General features: G+C 38.4%; 1 protein-coding gene across 11 annotated transcripts in view; it reads right to left on the bottom strand.

Moving 5' to 3' along the window:
• PALM2AKAP2 (PALM2 and AKAP2 fusion) overlaps nt 1–25,054 on the bottom strand; it is a 577,025-nt gene that overhangs the window by 440,439 nt on the left and 111,532 nt on the right. For all 11 annotated transcript variants that reach the window (XM_069107443.1, XM_069107433.1, XM_069107435.1 and 8 more), the window contains one exon: nt 11,873–11,953. In XM_069107443.1, the coding sequence (XP_068963544.1) occupies nt 11,873–11,953 (81 nt within the window). The remainder of the gene's footprint in view (nt 1–11,872; nt 11,954–25,054) is intronic.

Genomic DNA, 25,054 nt, shown 5'->3' with positions numbered 1-25,054 from the left:
TCTTGAAGAGGATCTCTGCTGAACTGGACCAAACTGGCCAGGGTCAAAGGATGGTCACTGACTTTTACTAGCACGCAGGCTTAACTAGCCTCATACGTATTAACTTAACACACCCCACATATAATTAGAGCATCATTATCTGAACATACAACCCATGTTAGCCCATGTTGGGAGAAGGGAACATGGGCAGGAGAGAAAGATTGCAACCCAGAAGCACTGGAACCAATCCCATTTCTGAAGGCAGGAAATTCAAAGGGAAGCAGCATAAAATGGTTTGCATTTGTCTGATTCTGTGTAGTCTTTTGAAGAGGCTATCCATTTATTCAGAAAGAATAAATGTAAAATAAAGGTAATAAAAACCTTCCTGCCTTTCCAACAAGTATTGTTTATTCCTAGACTAAGTATGTTTCTAATCATACTGATTTCAAATTCCAGCCCTTCTGTTTATTTTTTATGTGACCCTTAAGCAAGTCACTGCTAAGCCTCAGTCTTCAGCTATAAAATGGGTATAAATGGCATTTGTTGCTGTTCATTAGTGTCTTTGTGACCCCATTTGGGGTTTTCTTAGCAAAGATACTGGAGTAGTTTGCCATTTCCTTCTCTAGCTCATTTTACAGATGAGGAAACTGACTGAGGTGACTTGCCCAGGGTCACATACCTAGTAAGTGTCTGAGGCCAAACTTGAACTCAGGAAGATGAGTGTTTCTGACTCTGGGTCTAGTCCTCTATCCACTGTACCATCCAACTGTTAGCTATAAACCTCAAGTACCGAGAAATTATGAGCTGTTAATAGACTATTGGTTCTTCTGTGCAGAGGGACCATTACCACCACAAATTCTTGTGAGTCACCTCATTGTCTAACCAGTTGAATTTGAGGCAGCAAATTATGAATTTGCATAAGCAGTCTGCAAAACTCCTGCATGAAGCTCAAACCAGAATAAAAAGGATTTGGGAAGTATGTAACAAAATAAAAATATGACACAGCATAGATCTGTTTCTTTTTGTGTTTGACACCACTGGTCTAAATTTTTTAAAACCCATGACCACACGTTTAGTTTTCCTGACAAAATTAGAACAAAAAGTTCTACATGAAGTGAAAGAATTGGATTTCTTTTTACACATAGGGAAGAAATGTTTAAACTACAGAAAATCTTGTTTGTCTTTTGTAACAGACCAATTTCCCCCAGAAGGCACTAAGTCAACGTCAGGATAGTTAGGTGCTCTCTGTCTAGATTACATCTTCCAAAAGGATCTGGGACAAAGAATGCATGGATCCTGACAATGACTCCCTAGGAAGCTATGCATGATGCAGCCACATGTATCACTATATGCAGAGGAATAGAAGGCTCTCTTCCCATTTCCACACCTTCAGAGCTAGGCTGAGAGGCTCCCCGTGTCAATAACGTACAGAGGCCCACAAATGAAGCAGACTGAACAAACTGGGAGGCACTGGCCAGCAGAGAAGAGGGCAGCTTTACGTGTGCAGTTCATGGTGTCTAGTACAAGCTGTCCTTCACAGCTGGACCTCCTGATCTACATCTTGCCACTGGTCTCTGAAGACTCTGGAAGACAGAATAGGGTGAATGACCTTGCACTTAAATCCAATTCACTTACAAGTCAAGACAACATCCTCCTGAAGTCACTGATCCTCTCTGATAATGAAAGATGAACTCCACTAAACTATAGAAAATGAGAGACCCAACAGGCCAGCTCCAGTTGGGCAGTGAGTGCTATTTCCTCCTCCTTCTCATCCTCCTCCTTTTCCTCTGTCCACATGGAGAGTCATACTCCTTCCTATATGTGGATGCTCTGTCCAAAAGAATAGAAATTTTTATCATTTATACTTCACAAGGTATCTTAGGGTTTGGGGGACAGATAGACCTTTCCCCCTACTTATTTATTCTATAATTTTTTTTTAAACTGGGACAATGAACTCTTTTGTCTCATGTAGTTTTCATTTATGATTTTTTAAAATATAGTACTGAAAAACTAGGCTTTTTGATAAAGTCTGTAGGGATACAAATGGAGGTATCTGACTATGCCTTCAAACCCAAATCACTCTGGCTGGCTCTCACTGATTGGCCAATAATAGGTCCTAGCCCAGAGTGTAAACAGCAATTGTTTCTGTTCTGACTGGACACTAGTGAGGGTCTTCCCCTCCCTGACTGATTATTTTGTGAAGGCAAAGCAGGACATTTTTTACCTCAATTCTTAGCTAGCCTTTACTGAATGGATGTAGCCTCAGAAAACTGAGACCTGAGAAAGACCTTAGCTTAAAAAGGCCAAGGTCTCTCATTGCATCCTGGGTCATGATCATTCTGTCCTGCCACTGGACTCAGATGACTCTGGAAGAGTGAGGCTGGTGACGTTACATAGCCCTGACTCACTTAAATCCAATTCACTTGCAAGTCAAGACATCACCTTCCTGACATTACTGGCCCTCTTCAAAAACAGAGGAAGAACGACAACAAACAACAAGATCCTTCCCAGGAAAAAACTTATATTATCTTATATTTTATTATTATTATGTTTTTATTTATTTGTTAAATAAATCCCAATTACATTCTAATCTAGTTCAAACTCACTAGGGAGTGTTGTGCATTTGAAGTTTTTGCATTATAGTACCTATTAAGGAGCTAATAGAGTGATTAACTATTTTAATTCCTCACTCCTAACTGGGTGTGGAGATGAGAGATTTTATTAAACAAATGAAATTCAGGTTCTCTCTTTTTTGCAGTTGTAATGGGAATGTTAATTTAAAGATCTTCCCTGCCCCTAGGCTAAAGTGCACCTGGAGTCTGGGGTGGGAGGCTTGTTTTTCAGTAGATACTTCTTGATTGGCCAGTGGGTCAATAAGGTTGTTACATTCTCTGAGCCAGGAGAAGGCTATATTAGCCCTGATGTGTAGCTTTGTTTTGGGGCTCACTTTGAGAAGTGTTCTGTGATTTGATCTGGATTATGGGAAGCTGTTGTTGAGAGCCCCCCCTCAGCTTTGAAAAACCCAGATGTTGAAACCCAGATGTTGATTTGGTATGGATGGAATGGTTGGACAGTTTGGAAATCTGTCTACTTGATCTGTTTCTGTCTTGATAATTCTGTCTGTATATTCTGTATATTTTTCCCCTGAACTAGGTAAACGATACATATTTGACTGATTAAAATAAGCTTGTTAACCCATTTTGAGTTGCTTTCCTTTATCAAAGCAGATCCAAGAACCTGTGGTGGCAGCAACCCTGGGGACACTGGGGTGCTTGCTGCTACAGCAGTTTACAGACTAAAGAGAATAGAAAAGGAATCTTACGTAAGAAGCAGGGTTTGGGAGGGGGGCGGCCAGGTAGCACAGTGAGTAAGAGCACTGGCCCCAGTGTCAGGATGACTTGGGGATCGAATCTGGGCTCAGACACTTAGGCACCCACCCACAAACACCTGGCCGTGTGACCTTGAGCAAGTTCCTTAACCCCAATTGCTTAATTAAAAAAAAAAAAAGAATGAATGGGAAGAATGGAAAGTAATTTGGCAGAAATTAGATAAATAGCTCATGCCCCATACTAAAACAAGCACCAAATAAATGACTAGAACTTTTAAGGGGTGGCCAGGTGGCTCAGTGTCAGCTCCAGTGTCAGGATGACCTGGGGATCAAATCCGGGCTCAGATACTTAGCACCACACCCAGAAATAACTGGCCTTGTAACCTTGAGCAAGTTACTTAACCCCAATTGCTTAAAAAAAAAAAAAAGAAGTAGGGTTTGCTTTGGTAAGTGAAGTTGATAAGAGTTTAGACTGGCTCACCCTTTGATCTGAGTGGTTAATGCCTGGGGCTTTACCAGGCTTTTAGCAAATCTAATTAAAATGTTTATTTAACCAAGACACTGAGATTTGAATGACTGAGATATATCTTGCTGGAGCTGGGAGTGGGAGTGGACTCTGGCTGATGGGATGAGTGGATACTGGTCCTCTAGAACTTAAACAAAGAAAGTGGCATGTAATAATAAGGGGTAGAGCAGAATGCTGGACACTTACACAAAGAAAGTGGGATGTAATAATAAGGGGTAGAGCAGAATGCTGGACACTTACACAAAGAAAGTGGGATGTAATAATAAGGGGTAGAGCAGAATGCTGGACACTTACACAAAGAAAGTGGGATGTAATAATAAGGGATAGAGCAGAATGTTGGACAAGCATCAGTCATTTCCCCAAAATTCTGTTATAGCCAGGGGAAAGCAGTCCTTCTAAAAGGGCCATATAGGATACCCTGATGCACTTTTTAAAAGAACAGTAATTTTGTTACATGTCTTAATCTGCCATCAGTATGGAACAAAAAAACTTTAAAAAGATAACAGTTTTATCATAGGGGATCCAATTCATGTGGGAAAAGGATGGAGTACACAGATCTTGAAAATGACCCCCATTATAATGTCTGCTACTAAAGCTGTACTATGGGCACTTTTTTTTTTCTTACCAAAATCAATATCTTTTGTTTTTAGCATTAACTAAATTTCCCTATGTATCCTCTTCCTGCACTAAGAGAGCCATCCCATAAAACAAATTATTTTTTAAAAGAAAAAAGTAAAAAAGGGGAGAAAATCAATACAACCTGATCAATACAGTGAAGAAATCTGAGAATATATGCAATGTTCCACACCCAAAGGACCCCTCCTTGATCCCCAAACACACACCCTTTAGCAAAGGGAATTGTGGAAAGTGTCTTCCACTCTAGTACTTTTTTCAAATGATACTCTTTAAAGTTTCCTTTTCATCTTTGAAAATCTTAATAGAGTCAAGGGCATGACTGAAAATATTCCTGCATCACAATAAGGTGTTTTGACCTTTTAATGTGTTCTAGTTAATGTGGGTGATGAAAAACCAGTGAGCTTTCAAGGCATATTTCTAGCCTATTATTTTGCAGATGAAGGTAAGGTCTAAATGAAGGCTGAAATAGTAGTAAGCAATCACTGCAAGAACTGTTTATTATGCATGTTCACTTTACATAGCCCAGGGACAGCTGGTCCCTTTATTGTCTTGGTGAGGTTGAGAACCTACAAGCTTATTGACTTTAGCAGCCAGTATCACAGAAGTTTTAGATTTAGACAAAAATGGAATTCTGGTGGCACAGTTGAGGTTTAGGGTTTAGAGATGCTCAAGACCCCAAAATATCAACATGCCAGATCCTGCCGAATGAATTCGACTCAACCCTTCTATCAGTCAAAGTAAAACAGTTTATTAGATTCGCCATAATGGGTAGACTCTTTTTTTTTCTTAAAGCAATTTAAGGGTTAAGTAACTTGCTCAAGGTTACACGGCCAGTTATTTCTGGGTGTGGTGCTAAGTATCTGAGCCCAGATTTGATCCCCAGGTCATCCTGACACTGGAGCCGGTGCTCTTACTCGCTGTGCTACCTGGCCACCCCTAATGGGTAGACTCTTAAGGAGCCAAGTATTTGTGATGCTTGTATTGTACAAGTGGGCCAGCATAATCTAACACTGAGTGAGTGTGCTCTAGATTGAATCTCAGCCCCTTCATGGAGGCAAGATGGATCTTATATACAGAAAGACTGTGGGAGGGATCTAGGGGTGGTCTAGAGGATAGGTTTGGGGAGGGAAGACCCTCAAGTCCTCTGGCCAGAACAGAAACAATTGCTGTTTACATTTACTCTGAGCCTTCAAATGAACAATGAACAAGTGAAGCTTGGGCTGGGACCTACTATTTGCCAAACAGTGAGAGACAGAGAGATTTGGCTTTAAAGGCAGAGTCAAGCAGCCCCATTTAAATCCCTCCCAATGAATTATTTCAAAGCCTGGGGGTCACTGGGGCAAAGATTGTGTCTTACTCATGTTGGATATAACTACTTTTCATCAGCCAAGCACTGTGCCTGCATGTTGCTCTCTCTGCTCTTAGCCTCTGCCACAGAGCCTCACAAGATCCAGAGGCATTGGATCCAGGTCACAGCAGAGGTATGTGACCTGCATTAGAAGCAACAGACGCCCATATTAAACACGAATATGATTTCATGTTAACCACTCTATCACCCAAGCACAGCGACTCTAACTAGTCTGATGTGAACTGTACTCCTCTGAGAAGATGAATAAAATAATTCATTTGAATTGACTTGGAGAAGTTTCAACTTACTGATGGAATTGTTAAGGTTTGGGGTCAGAGGTGCTTGAGACCCCAGAATACTGGGTCCTGCCAAATGACTTTGACTCAAGCCTTCTCTCAGCCAAAGTAAAATAAAGTTCATTCAAGATTCACCAAAATGGGTAGACTCTTAAGGAGTCTAAGTATTTGTGACACTTGTGTTGACAAGCAGGCCAGAATAATCTGACACAGACTGAGTCTGAGCTAGATTGAATCTCAGCCCCTTCATGAAGGAGAGATGGATCTTATAAACAGAAAGACTGTGGGAGGGATCTAGGGGTGGTCTAGAGGAGGGGTTTGAGGAGGGTCTTGAGGAGAAGTCTAGGGAGGATCTTGGTGGGACTGAGGTCAGACGCCAGGAAAGGGATTAAGGGTGGGAAATAGCTGAAGGCTTACCTGGAGATGACAGACAAAGGAAGGCTAGGCTACTTTAAGGGTAACAGGTTTTGGTATAGATAGTTTGATAGGATCAAGGATGGGAAGTGGCTGGTCAACAGAGGGCTAGGGTAGGTTAAGAGTAACAGATTTTGCAGCTAGCTATAAAGTAAGGCTTATAGCCTCAGGCAAATGCCTCATCAAGTGGGAAGATTCTATCAGAGATCAAGGGGTTTCTCAGAGCCTGTACCCCATCATTACTCTAATCAAACTCCAACACCACTGATAGATAAGAAAACTCAAAGAAGCAAAGACTTGCCCAAAGTCACAAAGGAAGTAGCAAAGCTAGGATTTGTGCTCTTTCCATGAAACCATATACAACATATGCCATATTCGAGCAAACATACAACATACCCAATTCTCAGACTAAAATTGAGCATGGTTAACTGGTCAAATAACAAAGGGGGAAATAGTACTGCTGGGGTCTTGGGACCGGGACCCCTAAAAGGAAAAGATCACATCTTTGAAAGCAACCCAGTCCCTGAATTTCCCCACACATTTCAGCAGCCCAGACCACTGGCTCCTCTGCCCAAGGCACCAGCCCACCTAGATCCCCTAATTAGCTTACTAGACATTCCTTGCACATGGCTTACCCCAAACTTCTTACCACTTCTCAATCCAACCCAGATCCTTTCACTGTTCCTTTTGTATATAAGCATTAGCACAATCCTCGTGAATTTGCAGGTTCACTGGGAACCCTACAATAAACTTTGCCATTTGACTGGAAGACTGTTTGGATGTGTGAATTTCTTCTTGATGCTAGGCCTGCACTCTATCCATTGCATCACCTAGCTGCCCTGCCTCAAGAGTAGGAACAGTCTTTTGCCTCTTTTTACGCCACTCCCCCACTATACCCCCACTACACCCCCCACCGCCATGCTTAGTGTAGTACTTGGTATACAGTAGGTGTTTAATAAGCATTTCTTGATTGACAGATTGTAAGGAGAGGGTAAATTGGTCCTTCTCTCCCCATTTCTTTGGAGTTCACTAATAACAATGAATTCCCTCTCCCCTACTAAGACCTGTCTTATTTAAAATATTTTGGTAAATTCAACTGGAATAAGCAATGCAAAGCACTCTCTTTGAGTAAATGGATGACACTAAGCTCTTCCAAGCAGTAAACTATCAAACCATTGGGGGGAAAAGGGCAGGAAAAACTGTCTGAAGTAGCAGAAAAGTCCAGCTGAACTTCAGTAAAGGTAGAGAAAATGTAATTTTTGGTAGAAAATAATTCAAATTATTCTTACAATTCAAGATGGGAAAACAAAAGTGCTACCATGTGTGGACTGTTTTATGAAGACAATGGCATGATGTGCTGCTGTTGTTTAAAGGGCCAACAAAATGCTTGATATTGTCAGGAACAGTTCTAGAAACAAACCAAAGGACAAGAAGGAAGTTCACAAAGTATGCTGGAATCTTACTTTTCCTGTGTTCAATCCAATTCTCCAAACAAACCAGGAATAATAATGCTACCAACTGTATAAAACCATGGCATTTCTGTACCTAGAAACTAATCTATTCCTCTCATTCTTTCTCAGCACAGGAAGGGAAAAAAAAAAAGACATCTGCATTTTTTTTCAAGTAAAGTTCTTGAATTTCTTCGAGCTCCTTATATTTTTGTTCACTTATAAGGAGGCAAAACTGAAAAATGTGAGTCAAAGTTTCAGACCTGGATCTGAATAGCAAACTATGTGTCCTTGGTCAGCTAACTTACTCTTGCTAATGGCTGTTTAGGTTGTCTAAAATTTAAAAAGAGATAATGTTCTTGGTGATGTTTTTGCCACTCAGGAATCTTGGGAAGATACAAATGATTCCTTTCTTTGTTATATTTTTTAAAATTCCAGAAAATGGGAGTTGTGCACGTGTTGTACACAATATAGGTAAATATCTTGATTTTTAAAACGAGAAGAAAATAGATTAACTATGGACTTGAAAAGAGTAGGAAAAGGAGAATGGAGCTGTGATTTCATTGTTGTTGAGTCATTTTTCAGTCACATCCAACTCTTTTGGGATTTTCTTGGTAAAGATACTGGAGTGGTTTGCCATTTCCTTCTCCAGCTCATTTTACAGATGAGGAAACTAAGGCAAACAGGGTTTGGTGGCTTGCCCAGGGTCACACAGCTAGTAATGTCTGAGGCTGGATTTGAACTCACTAAGAGGAGTCTTACTGACTCCAAGCCTGGCATTCTATCCACTGCACCACCTAACTACCCTGTGATTTCATTAGCAGAGGGAATTTCTGTGGGAGAAAATTCCTTCTACCAATGCAGATGTGCACCTACAATCTTAAAGAATTGTTGGAGCACTGAAGGGGTTAATGATTTAGTTAGGGTCACTCAGCCAGGATATGTCTGAAGCAGGACCCAAACCCAGATTTTCCAGATTCCAAAGCTCTCTGTTTCTTTATGCTTCCTCTAACACTTGTGAACTTGAATGAAATTCCTGGCAACATTTTAGACCTTATTATTAAAGGGTAGTTTTATGATCAGCTCTTCAAGAGCATGTCATAACCATTAACCTCATTTATTTTTTGGACAGGTACAAGACTGGCAAATTGAAGGAATGGTATAGAAATATCACATCTAGTTTTCATCAAGGTATTTGACAAGGTCTTTCCTTCTATCCTTATGGATATGATGGAGTAGCAAGGGCTTTACGTTAATACAGTAGGCAGATTTTAGTTGAATGACTGAATCTTAACCACAGTGATTAATATCACCCTAGAGGTAGGTTTAGAGTGGAGTGTCTACTCCAAGGCATCTGTCTTTGACCTTTTTCTGGTCAGCATGGTGAGCTGTGACTTGGATGGGGGCAGAGATGTAAAATTCATCCAGTTTTCAGATGATAAGAAGCTAGAAAAGAGAGCTGAATGCTGAAAACCAGAATAGAGGTTTTGACAGTCTCAGATAATAGGCCAAATCTAGAAAGATGACAATTTATAGGAATAAATGTAAAGGTCTACATTTGGGTTAAAAAATCAATTGTACAAAATACTATTTGTATTAGGGAATGATTCTTGGCCGGGGGGTGGGGGTGGCGGAGATACAGGGGATAACTATGGTGATGTAAAAACAGAAGACATCAATAAACACTTATTTTTTTTAGTCAATTGTATAAGCAGACGATGAGGGAGGCATGGCTAACCAATAACACATGCAAAAAATACCTAAGAATTTAGTGAATTACAACCAGTAGGACCTGGAAGCCAAAGAAACTCCTGAAATGTTAGGCTATGCTAATGTTGTCCAGAGTGAGGAAAGTGACACTGCCACTCTATTCAGATTGCGTTGGAATAATTAGAAGGGATGCTGAGAACATCCAACGAGTCTAGAGGAGAGGATATAAAACTACACTATATAAGGATGGGCTAAAGGAACTTTGGATATTTGGCCTAGAGAAGACTTGATGGAGATGGATAGACACAATCTGTTTTCATGTGGAAAATGAAAGCCATGAGTGAAAGCTGACAAGAGGTAAATTTTGGCTGAAAATAAGGAATAACTCCCTAACAATTTCAGTTGTCCAAAAGTAACAGGAGCTACCTCAGGAGGTAGCAGGTTCCCCTTCACTGAAAGTTAGTTGGAAGATCATTTTTCTGATGTTATAGAGTGGATGTTGGATCTCTGACCTTCCTACTGGTCTGAAGATTCTGTAGTTCTAAAGCATAGTAACTTCCTCAAAAGAAAAAATGGCTGACTAAAAGGGAGCTGCTGTTGTTATTCTTGAATTGTTTTCATTTGTGTGATTCTTCTCCCTTTTGGGGTTTTCTTGGTGAAGATACTAGAGTGGTTTACCATTTCCTTCGCGAGCTCATTTTACAGATGAGGAAACTGAGGCAAACAGGGTGAAGTGACTTGCCCAGGGTCACACATTCAGTAAGTGTCTGAAAATGGATTTGATCTCAGGCCACTGGACTGACATATGTTATTCTCTATTTATCATATCTGCTTTGTGCATTTTTAAAAAAATCTCTGGCATAGTTTTTAACAACGCATAGGAGTGAATAACCAAGCTAGACAGAAACATTTACATGTAACTTCTCAAATCAGTAATTAGCTTGTCAAAAATCCCAGTATGGGAAATTAAGTACAACCTTGTTTTCAGGGGGCAGATGAAAAAGGTAGGAAGAGAGGCACAACCCTGTTAAAAGCACACACACAGAAATAAACTGAAAATCAATACTAACTCCCCTGTCACTATCACATCCAACAACACTTACTCAACAAAATTTAACATAATTTTTTTTTATTAATTGTCTTCTATTTACAATGTAGAGTTCTGGGGGACGCTGTGGAAAATAGATAAATAAGACATAGTCCATTACAGATGATGCCATTTTGCATATTTGACATGGCAATAACTTGAGGCGAACAGTAGAGAAACATTTTGCTAAAGAACCAATCACAATCTCACTGAAATGGCATGTGGATCATGCTGATCCACAGGAATGCAGTTGCTTTATTTTCTGATAATGCAGGAGACAACATTCTGTCACCAGTAGGTTCTAGGGGACAGTGGCAGACTTTTTGCCTAGGCTGTTATCAATTACAGTGCTTAAACGTATTATGTTAGAAAAATGCATTCTGCCTCTACCCACCCTCACCCCCTCTTTTTGGCTGAATGATGCAAGAGAGAAAAAAGCGTATTTTGGGTACCAGTGAAATCTGTAACACACCACCAATCCCGCCTCTGATGAACCTTCATTTTGCCATATAAAACGATCACACTCAATTTAGAAACAGATAAAATGCATTAACATGAAATGACCAGAAGTAATCCTCTTTATCATTATTGTTAACCTTCCCTTATGACATAAAGAAGTTATTTACTTTAAAGTGCCTCTTTAAAACAAAATATCATGATGTTAAATGTATTTTTAAGTATATTTCAACAAACCCACACACAGACACATACATTGAAAGTATAAACATATGGACAGTGTCTCATTGGAACTCCATGCTTTCTATATGTAGTATTCCTGTCTAATATTTCTATTTAACAATTTTACTTCATATACATGCATAAAGCCAAATTAGAAATCCTCCCCCGCCCTATCCACACGCACAGTGCTATCTCTTCATCCTAGCTGAAATCCAAATGTTCTCCTAACAATGCACTCACTGCATTTGAGAAACACCCAAGAAAAAGCCAACTGGTGATTTTATAATGAACTCGACCCAGCCCTGTCCCTGAAATCCCCTTCATGTCAGTGCAGGCTCTTCCTGACTGTTTGAATGTGTGATCTGCATGTCTAATAATGAATAGATTTCGCCAGCTTTTGCTTCCTGGCATCAGCCTCTTACCTTGGAATGCTGCAGCTGAAGGATCTGTTCCTCAAGCTGCTGCCTCTTGCCTTCTATTTCAGTCTGTCTTTTTCTTTTTTCCTTGAAAAATAAAATGAGAGTGGCTATAAGACCGGGTAGCTGTTGGTTCCAGGGATTTTAAAATAGCAAAAAGAAACAGAGGCAGAGAACATCTATACACATGCTTCCAGGGATGCTAGGCACACACGCAATGTCACCTGTCTCTGTCTGCAAGCATGTTGCAAATAGCAGTGTTCTTGGAACGTGTCTGCTGTGGGTTAGCTACTTGTTCAGCAAGTAGGAGGAATCCTCCTCACTCAGCTTTAGACCAAGAAGCCTTAGTTTAACACACAGCAAAAGGGAAGACCTTTAACCCACCCTATCCACTCCCCAGTCGTGCCTCTGAGTCTTTTGTTAACGTTACTGAACAGTGTGATCTATTCAATGAAAAATAATACAAGACAGGGTTGCTTGCAGATTTCAAATATGATAGATAAAAAATAATGGAAAATTCCACGGCTTAGGCTCTGTTCCGACAAGACCAATCTCAATTTACAGAATCCCACTCCCCTCTCCCAATAATATAAGACTAATTGTAGTGGGCAAAGCGACTGAAAATATCTGCTAAGGAACAACACTGAACTATCAGACAGATGACAGAATAGGTATTTGATAACTCCAGCCTTCGAGGATTATACTGAAGAAAGGAATTCCAGCTTCCAACCATTACTCTAGGTTCCAACTATTAAAAAAAAAAAAACCTAAACAACTTTCTATGTAATGCTAGCGTGGCACTGTGGATAGAAAGCTGGCCTGCGAGTTAGGACAATCTGGGTTCAAGTTGGCTCTGCTGTGACCTTAGGCAAGTCTCTCAATGCCTTGAGCACCTCTCTCAGCCTAAAATACCTTGTGGAATAGTTATTGACCTGCATTGGTAGATGGAGTTTACTCAATAGAATTTTTCTAATCCAATGGATTCACAGGGCCAGTTCAAAAAATCCAGAAATTTTTGGCTGGCTCCCCTAAGGGCAGCTAGGTGGCAGAGTGGATAGAGCACTGGGCTTAGAATCAAGAAGACTCATCCTCATGGGTTCAAATTCTACCTCAGATACTTACTATCTGTGTGACCCTAGGTAAGTCATTTAACCCTGTTTGCCTTAGTTTCCTCATCTGTAAAAAATAAGGTAGAGAAGGAAATGGCAAAACCACTCTAGTATGTTTGCCAAGAAAACTCCAAAACAGGGTCACAAAGAGTTGGACATGAATGAAAGGACCCAACATCAACAAAACACCTCTCCTAAATCCTACACCAATAGCTGGTATGGAGGTGAACCTAAGTTTATAAAGGACATGCTTATAGGCATACAAGTTCTAAGAGGTCTTTTGAAGTTTAACAAATCTTCCATATATTTTTTTAATGAGCAAGTATTTCTTTTCTCTTCTACCTCCTTTTAGGGGGGAAAAAAGAAAGAATAACAAACCCTTGTAACAAATATGAATGATGAAACAAAATAGATTTCCACATAGGCCAAGTTAAAAAATTTATACCTCATTCTGCACCATTACCTTTTTGTTAGGAGGTGAGTGGCATGTTAATTTATCAGTGGTCATCTGGTATTGCAATGGGTCACTGCAACTGACCAGAATTCTTAACTCTTTCAATGTCATTTTACGGGGTTGTTATTGTCCAAATGTGTTCTACATCAGTTTATTAGACTCTTCCCAGTTTTCTCTGGAAACATCATTTCTTAAAGCACAATAATATTCCACTTACATTCATATACCACATGTTCCTTGACCATCCCCCAACTGATGGGCACTCCCTGAGTTTTTGTTTTTTTCCCACTATGAAAAGAGCTGCTCCAAATATTTTTGTATATATAGGTCCTTTGCCTCTTTCTTTGATATTTTTGGAATACAGAATGAGTAATGGTATTGCTAGATGAAAGGGTAGGTAATTAGTGATTTGAGGCAAACTTCCAATAGTTTTCCAGAATGGTTAGACCAACTCATAGCACCACCAATATACGTCTTTTCCCACAGCTCCTCCGATGTCTGCCATTTCCCTTTTTTTGTGAACTTTGCCAATCTAATTGCATGTGAGGTCCTTTGAAGTTTAAATGGCTTAGAGTATGGGCTTGGTGAGTATGATCTAAAAAATAGCCTATTTAAGTTTGAAAAGACTAATAACCAGAAAGCTTATTATAGAGTGATTTTTTTTTTTTTTGCTATAGTTACTCATTAAGAAGTACTAAATGATTACGACCTGAACTGGTGTAAAGTCAAATCTTATAACCACGTAATATTTGAAAAGATGCTTTATTTTACTTATCTTGGAAATTTTAAAATATACTTCATAGAAAAATCATCTAATCATCAAAATATATACAACTTCTCTACTACTTCTAAACTGAAATGATTAAAATAAGAATTTGAGTTGAACCAATTTAAAAATGGAATGGTTTTGCTTTGGTTTCCAATACCGCTCAGAGTTGCTCACCACAGTGTAATGTCTCCCTTTATTCACATATGCAAGGTGACACTCGAACTTCAGATGAGGGCAGTTTCCTACCACATTAGATGTTCTGGATAATAAAGTAGAAGCCCTGCTACTCAAGTATCACTACCTAAAATACATTTTCACCAATGATGTTAATGTGGTTGAAAATATTAGAATTCTACAATCTCTCAAAAACTAACATTTTAAATAATTTAAAGGGCCATGATGAGATGTATGGTAGGCAAAAGCACTTTTCATCTTGCTTCTAATTATGACTTATGTGCAAGGAGTGAAGGAAATGTATGATGGGAAAGGAGGTGGACAAATCATGTGGACAAGTCATTCATGAGAATGAGAAACATCGAATAGATAACTTTAGTGTTGCACTGATGTCCAATTTTTGCATCAAAGTGGAGAGAAGAGGTAAATTAGCATTTATTAAATGACTACTATGTACCAGGCACTATGTAGAGTTCTTTGTAAATATTATCTCATTCGATTAACAGCAAGATTCAAACTCAGAACTTCCTGACTCCAAGACCTTATTCCATCTATTAATAAGTCTCTACTAACATACATACTACTGACAGCTGCTAGGAGATCAACAGGGGAAATCAATTCATTTTAGGTATCTGTAATGGTAACAGGAATTTGAAGATCTTCTCTGCCCCTTAATAGGTAGGATGTAACCACATGGAGCCTGTGGTAGAAGGAGTTTGCTGAAGGGTAGTGCAGAGCTGAAGAAAGCTGGGAATCAGAGCAGCTGGTTTGGTGGGAGAGAAAGGACACAGGCAAGCTTTGTTTGTGGGAAGGCATTGTGACAGTGTTGCTTCTTGCAGTGATAAGATGTATCAACTTCTTTGTTGTTATGATAGATTCGGTTTTCTGGTGTTGGAATGCGGCTTTCTGGTATCAGAATAAATGTTTTGCTTCTGTCTTATCTATGGAGAGTCTGCTATATTTTACAATTCAGAACTACGCTGGCATATTCGCAGTAGTCATCAGTGTTGTAAATATCATGTTGGTGTTCTAATATCTCAATCTTCTTCTTCTTTTTTTTTTTTTTTCCTTCTGGAGGGCAATTGGGGTTAAGTAGCTTGCCCAAGGTTACATGGCTAGTTTGTGTGTGTGTGTGTGTGTGTGTGTGTGTGTGTGTGTGTGTGTGTGTGTGTGTGTGTCTGAGGCCAGAACCGAACTTGTGTCCTCCTGACTCCCAGGCTGGCGCTTTACTCACTGCGCCACCTAGCCACCCCTCAATCTTTTTTTCCCTTTCTTTTTTTATTTTTAGGCAGAGTTAAGTGACTTGCCCAGGGTCACTCAGCTAATACATGTCTGAGGTTACATTTGAACTCAGGTCCTCCCAACTTCAAGGACTAGTGCTCAATCCACTGCACCATCCAGCTGCTCCTAGATACCTCAATCTTGAGGTCAAGGAGGGACACTCTGACAGGAAAGTCCAGTAGACAGCTTGGAGATAAGACACTAAAGTTTAAGGGAGAGGTCAGGTTTGCTGATAAAGAACTGTCAGTTATTTTCCTATAGGTGATAGTTAAAGTTGATTTTATGCAAGAGGAAGAAGAGAGAGAAGATAAATGCCTTGCCAGATTTTAGAATTCAGACTGTAAAGCATGAAGGGATATGCGTCACACATGAAAGAAAACTTCTGGAGAAAGTATCTTAACAGCTCTTTCTCAGCAAGGTTATGAGTGACGCTCACAGTCAATGCTATTTCACTTTGTAATCATTATACGGCACAGTAGAAAGGGGAACGAATTTGGAACTTGTATACTTGGGTTCATATCTTTGCTGTCCCTTATCCCTGTATGACCTCGGGTAAGTTGTTTAAACTTTCCAGATTTTGGTCCCCTCATATAAAGATGTAGATGAAGACAAATTCTATGGTCTCTTCCAACTCTAAATCCAGGCTCCCATGATCCAAATACTATATCTGTCTTAATACATAGGGTTAATACAGTCTAATCCTATATATACCACAAGTCCAATAACGTATTATTACTCTTTTGTTTTATATAAAGTAGAAATTCTAGGAGAGCTTCAATGTCAATTTCAAATGCCATTTAAAAAAAGTTAACAAGAGTTTTATTTATAATGGCTCAGATTCACCTCTTTGAGGAATTCAGTGTGATTCTAACCTGACTGTGGTTAGAGGAGTAAGATTCATTTAGATTGTATGTCCTGGTTCCATGCCTCAGCCCACTGTATCTTTCCAATACATCAGAAGTCATGGTGACAGCTCAGACCACTTCCACAAAAGGGGCAGGCCATATTCTCATGCTGCCAAGTTTCTACTGGCTCCATTACCCCCACTGTCAAAGTACTTGAAAAAGCTCAAGTTACTCAACAGGCCACTGGGTAAATGTTCCATTGTTCCCCAGGGATGAGTCTAACACTGGTAAAGGGCCCAACTGCTAAAAAAATATTAATAGGAAAAACATTTTTTGAAACAAGTTCTTCCTGACTCTGAGGCCAGGGCTCTCTAGCTACTACATCGGAATGTCTTTCAGGAAAAGCTTAGGAGAAAACGGAGACCTATCAAAGTGCAGTGTGTTTTAGTGAAAATGATGACTGGACTAGAAGTTAGGAGAACTTCATTCTAGCCCCAGCTACTTGTATTAGCCCAAGAAGTGACTTCCCTTTTCTAGATTTCATTTTCTTCATCTACCTGTATGACCTTGTACAAATCACTTAACTTCCATGGACCTCAATTTCCTCTTCTAGCTCTAAATCTAAATCAAACCTCCCTATACCTTGGTCTCCTCATCTCTCAAGTAAGGGGGTTAGCCTAGGCAGGCCTGCACAACCTGTGGCCTGCCAAAGAATTATGGGTGGCCCATGAAAATATCCTCTACAAGGAGGCAGGAGGGATAGGAAACAAGACACAAAAACAGGACACAAACATAAAAACACACAAACACAAAAATAAAGATCAGGAGTAGAATATGTTTGGGAAAGTATATATCTACATATGTATGTATATATCTATAGCTATAGAGAAACATCTAAACTTTATTGTGCTTCTGGGGGTGGGAGGAGGGGAAAAAAGTAAAAAAAACACAGCAGAGAACAAAAGAAAACTCACGAGGAAGCAAAGAAAAGATGGACAATTCTCAGCATAATGTGTATTATTTATCATTTCTTGAAATGAAAATTTATTGTCACATATTTTGAATCCTCAGATGACATGCTTTTTTTTCTTTCTTACTTTGTATTTAAGTTCGAATATTTAAGTTTATGATATATTTTTGTTTCTTTTCTCTCTTCTGTATTTGTGTTCTGGCCGTCAAGTCTAAAATAAAATTTAAAAAAACAAAAAGAAAAGAAAATATCCTCTACATTATTTGTGGGCTGCCCGAAATCTTTCAAGGGGATGCGGTTGTGCAGGCCTGGGCTAAAGACTAGGATTTGGAGTCAAGAAGATATGATTATGGATCCTATTTCAGACACTTATTGTTGAAGCAGAAGTCTAACTAGCCCTCAGTTTCCTCATTTGTAAAATTAAAAGAATACCTCACAGGGTCAACGTGAGGATCCAAAAGAACTTAAAAAAATTTTTTTTTACATTTCTATTTAAAGCTTTGAGTTCCAAATTCTATCCCTCTATCCCTCCCCCCAAGACAGTAAGCAATCAGATATAGGTTATACAGGTGCAATTGTGTATAACATTTCCTTTTATCAATCATTTTGTATAAGAATACTCAAAAGAAAAAAAATGAGAGAAAGTGAAAAATAGCCTGCTTCAATCTTTATTCATTTAAAAAAAATTTTTTTTTTTTTGCTTTTTGGAGGGCAATTGGGGTTAAATGAATTGCCCAAGGTCACATGGCTAGTTTTTGTGTTAAGTGTCTGAGGCCTATTTGAACTCAGGTCCTCCTGACTCCAGGGCCTCTATTCACTGTGCCACCAAACTGCCCTTTCAATCTTTATTCAATCAATATCAGTTCTTTTCTGGAGGTGGATAGTATGCTTCATCATTAGTCCTTTGAGATTGTCTTGGATCATTGTATTGCTGAGAAGAGCTAAGTCATAGAACAATATTGCTATTACTATTGTGTAAAATGTTCTCCTGGTTCTGTTCACTTCACTATGCATCAGTTCATGTAAGTCTTTACTGGTTTTTCTGAAATTATCCTGCCTGTCATTTCTTATAGCACAAGAATATGCCATTACAATCATATACCACAGCTTGTTTAGCCATTCCTTCTACTTCTTAGCTACCACAAAAAGAATTGCTATAAATATTTATGTACAAATAAGTCCTTTTCCTTTTTTTTTTTTAATGTCTTGGGATATTGGCATTGCTGGATCAAAGGGTATGCACAATTTTACAGCCCTTAGGGCATAGTTCCAAACTGCTCTCCAGAATTACTGGATCAGTTCACAACTCCACCAACTGTGCATTAGTTTTCCCACATCCTCTCCAACATCCAACATTTTCCTTTTTTTGTCATATTAGCCACTCTAATAGGTGTGAGGTGGTATCTCAGAGTTGTTTTAATTTGTACTTCTCTAGTCAACAGTGATGTAAGAGCATTTTTTCACATGACTATAGATAGCTTTGATTTCTTTGTCAGATAACTGCCTGTTATATCCTTTGACTATTTATCAATTGGGGAATGACTTGTATTTTTATAAATTGGCAAATTGTAAAAGGCTAGATAAATATTACATATCTGGCTTCTGAGGTCCTTTCCAGCTCTAAATTTAACATCTTCTGATCTATAAAATGAGGAAGTTGGAGAATATGATCCTTTCTATATCAAAAATGCTACAATTTTTTTTAGGCATGCTTAAAATTTCACAAGATGGGCCTTTATTGGGGGGAAACTTCCAAAGTCTTTCCTCCTCGCATGAAAAAGAATAACAAAGCCCTTGTAACATGTAGAGTTAAGTAAAACAAATGTTGCTTTGGTCATGTCCAGAAAAAGTATGTAGCAATCTGCACTCTGAGTTCATCACCATTTTTTTGGTCAGGTGTCATGTTTTGTCATGAGTTTTTTAGAATTGTGATTGCTCATTGTATTAATCAGAGTTCTCTATGCATGTGCAAAGGCTGCATTCCATCCCTGGAGGGTACTTCTTCCACAACTCTAACTAGAAATTTGTGATCTATTATTTCACTTGTAGAGCATGACCTATTTACAAAGCCAGACTCATAGAATGGGATAGAAATATAGATACAGAGACAAATAGATTAGATGCATTTAAAATTTCTATGTAATATATGGACACATATAACAATTGCTTTGTGTGTGTACCTATACACATATACATATATGTGCTTACACATGTATATCTATTGTATTTCAGAGCTGAAAAGAAACTTAGAAATCGAATCCGATTCTTATCCAAATAAAGACACTGAGCTCCAAAGAGGCTATCCAATTGGTTATCCAAAGTCATTCAGTTAATTAGTAGTTTTTGAAATCTTTTTTTCTAGAATGATATAGTCTTTTAGATTCCTGGGTGTAGGAGCATAATTTGCAGCTTCACTAAGACATGGTGATTCCCATTTAGTGGTTTGCAAAACACTCAGGGGTTTGTCATGACGCTCCAAGAACTTCACACTAAAAATTATTTAATGGTGCCTGCAAAATATTATATGTAATATATTAAATGACCCTGAAGTTAATGACACATTTTTGTTGTTGTCAAAAGGGGTTCAAGGAACAACAACAACAAAAAAAACAAACCCAAACTAGTAAACCACTTACATAGAATAAAAATCCCTCTTTTTTTTTTTTCTTTTCCTGTATGTTTCAATCATGGTCCTTAGTTACAACTAAGTCTGTAGACATAAGGAGAAACAGGCATGGTCTACTGCTTAGAAGACTCATTTAATGTTTTCTACTCAGCCTCATTCTACTCAGCTTAAGAAGAGATGGGAAACTAATCTCTTCTCATAATAGTTGTCTTTATCCCTCTGCATTTTATGACTACAATTACTTCTCTTGATTCAATTTGTGATCCAGAGTCCTGTCTTCCATCCTTCTTAGCCACTTCCTTAGGATGTTTTGACCTATTTTTACTTGCTTCAAAGAAAGAGCTTAAGTTGTGCGTCTCAGAAGCCAACTGTTTAGACTTAAGACAGTGTGATAGAAAAGTCTGATCAAAGTAGAACAGAATTTTTTTCTCTTTTTTTGTCAAAAGGAACACTCAACAAATGAAGTAATAAGTATTTATTAAGTGTGTGCTACCCCTCCTACAGAGAACTAGCACTTTGCCAAAGGAAAACACACAAGAGTTAATAACCTGATTGTCTAGGACTTTTATAAATGGAATGCAATGAATACCACAACACAAACAAGTCAAACATTTAGAGCCAGTGTTCCTGAGTGGTCACAGTGCTGGACTTGAAGTCAGGAAGAAATGGGTTTAGATATTACACTAACTGTATAATCGTAAGCAAATCACTTAACCTCTATGAGACTCTGTGTCTCCATCTGTAAAAATGGGAACAATAATAGCACCGAGTTGGCATGTTGTGGTTGTTGTGAGGATCAAGTGAGAAACTATGGAAAATACTTTTTAACTCTTGAAGGACTATATAATTGTGAACTGCTATCATCACCACCACCACCATCATCACCGTCAGCATCATCATCATCATCACCACCATCACCATCATCACCACCATCACCATCACCACCACCACCATCACCATCATCACCACCACCATCACCACCACCACCATCATCATCACCACCATCATCATCATCATCATCATCACCACCATCACCATCATTACCACCACCATCACCACCACCACCATCATCATCACCACCACCACCATCATCACCGTCAGCATCATCATCATCATCACCACCATCACCATCATCACCACCACCACCATCACCATCATCACCACCATCACCATCATCACCACCATCATCATCATCATCATCACCATCATCACCAACATCACCATCATCACCACCATCACCACCATCACCATCACCACCATCACCACCACCACCATCATCACCACCATCACCATCACCACCACCACCACCACCACCATCATCACCATCATCATCATCATCACCACCACAAGAAGATAGTTTGAGTTCTTTTTGGCTATGTATTCTGACTGTATAATCTCCCAATAGACATATCTCTGAAGATGGAAAAAAAAAGAATCTTGTAATGGGAAGTTAATTTGCACTAATCTATCCATATACTTTTTGTTTAATTTCCTTTAAACACTAATTCATTTAAGGACCTACTATGAAGAAGCACAACATTAGGCACAGTAAACACAAAGGCAAAAACAAAGCATCTTATCTATAAGCTATTTATATTAATGTGGATGAGGGAGTGTGGGTTGGTATGAGTGTGGATGTCAGTGTGTACACAAACAATTAGGACAGGTTTAATTAGGGAAAATTCTATAGAGGACTGCACCTGAGTTTAACTCTCATATGCATACACCGGACAAATGATTAAGGAACTGGACAAATGTTCTTGTATGAAAGTCGAACGAACTTGTGGAAATCAAAACCCAGGATGTCTACTGTCACCATTATTATTTGATATAGTTCTAAAAGTGCTAGCTATTGAGATAGGACAAGAGAAATAAATTGACAGAATAGTAGAAGAAGAAGACAAAAAATTATCACTTCTGCAAATGATATTACAAGCTTAGGGAACTCTAAAGATTCAACTAAAATGGACTGAAATAATAACTTTAATGGAATAGCAAGATAGAAAAAAACCATAAAATTATCAGTTTTTCTGCATATTTTCAAATAACTCATCAAGAAATGATAGAAAAAGAAATTAACACTCAAAATGACCACAGTATATGTAGATAATCTTAGAGTCTATCTACCAAGACACAGACACAGTCAGGCTTTGTATGAATACAACTACAAAACACTCCTTACAGAAAAAAATTAATTATTGGAATAGAAATACTGAAGATTAGAATGCAATGAGAATTTAAAATGACAGTAGTAAATGATTTATAGATTTAGTGTCAGACACATTATACCATTATAAAGGTACTTTCTAGAACTAGACAAAATAATAATAAATTTTAAATTTATGATATATATAAAAATAAAAATAGATAAATATATATATTTTAACATATATAAAATATATAAAAATAAAATAATAAAATTCACCTAGAGGAACAAAAGATCAAAAGGGGATGTGGAGTTTTGGAAAAAAGGGGATGAGGGAGGATATACACATTGATGTACTGTTGATAAAACTATAAATTGGTCCAACCATTCTGGACAGCAATTTGGAACAACCTAAAAATGTAACTAAACTATGACCCTTTGAGCAAATACTAGAAACATACACCCAAAAGTTACAAGCAGGAAAAGATGTCTATGTACAAAAATATTTATAGCAGCATTTTTTTTTATCATAGCAAAGTACTAGAAATAAATTGGGTGTCCATAAATTGGGGAATGGATCAATAAATTTTAGCATATGAAGATAAAGAAACACCATTGTGCTGTGAGAAAGAATGAAAAGAACTGTGAGGTTTCAGAAGCAGTATCTGTTTTATATAAGCTGAGCTGGTTTCTCTTTAAGGGAGTGAGGAGGCCACTCTTAGGATCATCCTGGGTTTGGCTTCCTTATTTCCTGCAGCATAAAAGTCTTGGCATATGGGGTGTTCCTACTTGCCTGTGGGGATATCTTTCTGATCTGTGGAAGCTTGAGGGCAGTAGTTTTTTATCTGACTCAGTATCCTTTTAAACTTTAGGAAGCCTGTAACCCAAGCTATAAAGGCCATTGGCTTGGGACTATCTCCTCAGTGGAGGAGATCAATGCACCATGCTTATCTAAAGGGCAGGGTGGAGTTGGTGAGAGCAAGAGAAAAGAGAGATCTGGTCTCTTCAGTCTCTTCAGATTGCTTCTGGCTTCTATTTTCAGGAGATATGCTCAATATCATTCACTCTTCAGATAACTGAAGGGAGGAAACGACTATGGGAAGAAGCTGACATTAAGAGAAGCTAGCAATTTCCATGATGACTTAAGTTAAGAGAGTTAAGGGAATGTTCCTATGGGTGAGATCTGGAATTCTTCTTCTCTACTGAGCTGTTACTTTGCTCCCAGTGGAAGAGTTCTTTCTACTGGTATTGTGTGGTATATAGTTTCATGTGTATACTTTCTTTGTTTTGTGCTATCAACTTGAATAAATGACTTTGCTATTTTCTACATGTGTTCATTGTAGAACTAGTATTTGGTGGAAAGGAAATCAAACTTTAGATATAAAACTTGAGGTTCTCCTTTCCCCATTATACATCCCCTTCAATGTGATGAATTTGGCTTGGGCCTAAAAATCAAATCTCCTAGACTAATGATATTTAAGGGAGTATATAGATATAATTTTAGCCTGATACCCCCCCTCTGAGAAGAGCAGAGTAGCTGACCTTTGACCCTAATCTCCTGCTGGAATTAAGCCTACTTCGGAGAAGGGTCAGTGGAAGAAATACTAGAGATATTTTTTTTTGTCTCCTTGCAAGCCACAAAGCACCCTACCCTACCTTTAAATCATTCTAAAGTTTTTTTCTTTTTTTAACTGCATATTAAACTTTGCAAGTGTCTCATTTCATTTTAAGCCTAAATCTGAATTGCTACATACTGGCCTGGGTTAGGCCTGGCCCAGAAGAGGCATATTCAGAGATAGGGAGGAAGCCTCATATGAATTGATGCAGAGGGAAGTAAGCAGAACCTAAAGAAAAATTAATAAAATGATTAGAATAACGTAAAAGAAAATGATTGATCTTTTCAGTGAACAATCACAACTACAGAATACAGAGTATGAACAGTGCTTCCAAACTTTTTACAGAGAAGTAATGCAAGAGAGGACACATATTGCAGACATGGCAAATACAATGATTTGTTTTGCTAAACTATATATATTTGTTACAATATGGGGCTTTTAAGGGCAGCGAGGTGGTGCAAGTGATAGAGTACCAGGCCTGAAGTCAGGAAAACTCATCTTCCTGAGCTCAAATCTGGCCCCAGATACTTACTAGCTGTGTGACCCTGGGCAAGTCACTTAACACTGTTTGCCTCAGTTTTTTTCCTCTGTAAAATTAGCTGAAGAAAGAAATGGCAAACTACTATCTTTGCAAGAAAATCAAAACAGGGTCACACGATTGAAAAATGATGTAACAACAATAACAAGGGCTTCTAAAGGAGAGGGAGAGATAAAGGGCAGTGAAAATGATGCTGAAATAAAGAAAAGAAAGGGGGAAAAAATGGTCAAGGAAACTTTTTTTTAATACTGAAAGAATTTCAGGAGGAGGCCAAGATAAAGCAGAGACACGATTGTTCTCAATTTAATATGTGTTTAAAAACAAAATGTACATAACAAAACTTCACTCTTTACATACTGAAATTCTCAAGTTCATAATAAAAAAAAGAGAATTTTTAAAAATTCAAACAAAATCATTAATTTGGCTACTAATAATCTTAAATACAAATTAAAATAAACGAATGACTGAGGACTTAAAAGAAAAAAAAAAGGAAGGTAAACATAACATTAGGACACATCTTGGCCAGCACCCTATCCTTCTGAAGTGAGAATGGAAATGGATTATGTGATGTAAGAAACAGGAGAGCGGAATGAGGGTTGGGCATAAACCTGGATATGATCATGTTTACTGTATTATTATTACTGGCTATGATCATGTTTA

Source organism: Petaurus breviceps, unplaced genomic scaffold (genome assembly GCF_028583685.1).
Source record: "Petaurus breviceps papuanus isolate PSGF00001 unplaced genomic scaffold, PetGlider_PUasm1.0 90062, whole genome shotgun sequence".
Classification (NCBI taxonomy): domain Eukaryota; kingdom Metazoa; phylum Chordata; class Mammalia; order Diprotodontia; family Petauridae; genus Petaurus; species Petaurus breviceps.
This window is presented reverse-complemented; position numbering and strand designations above follow the sequence as displayed.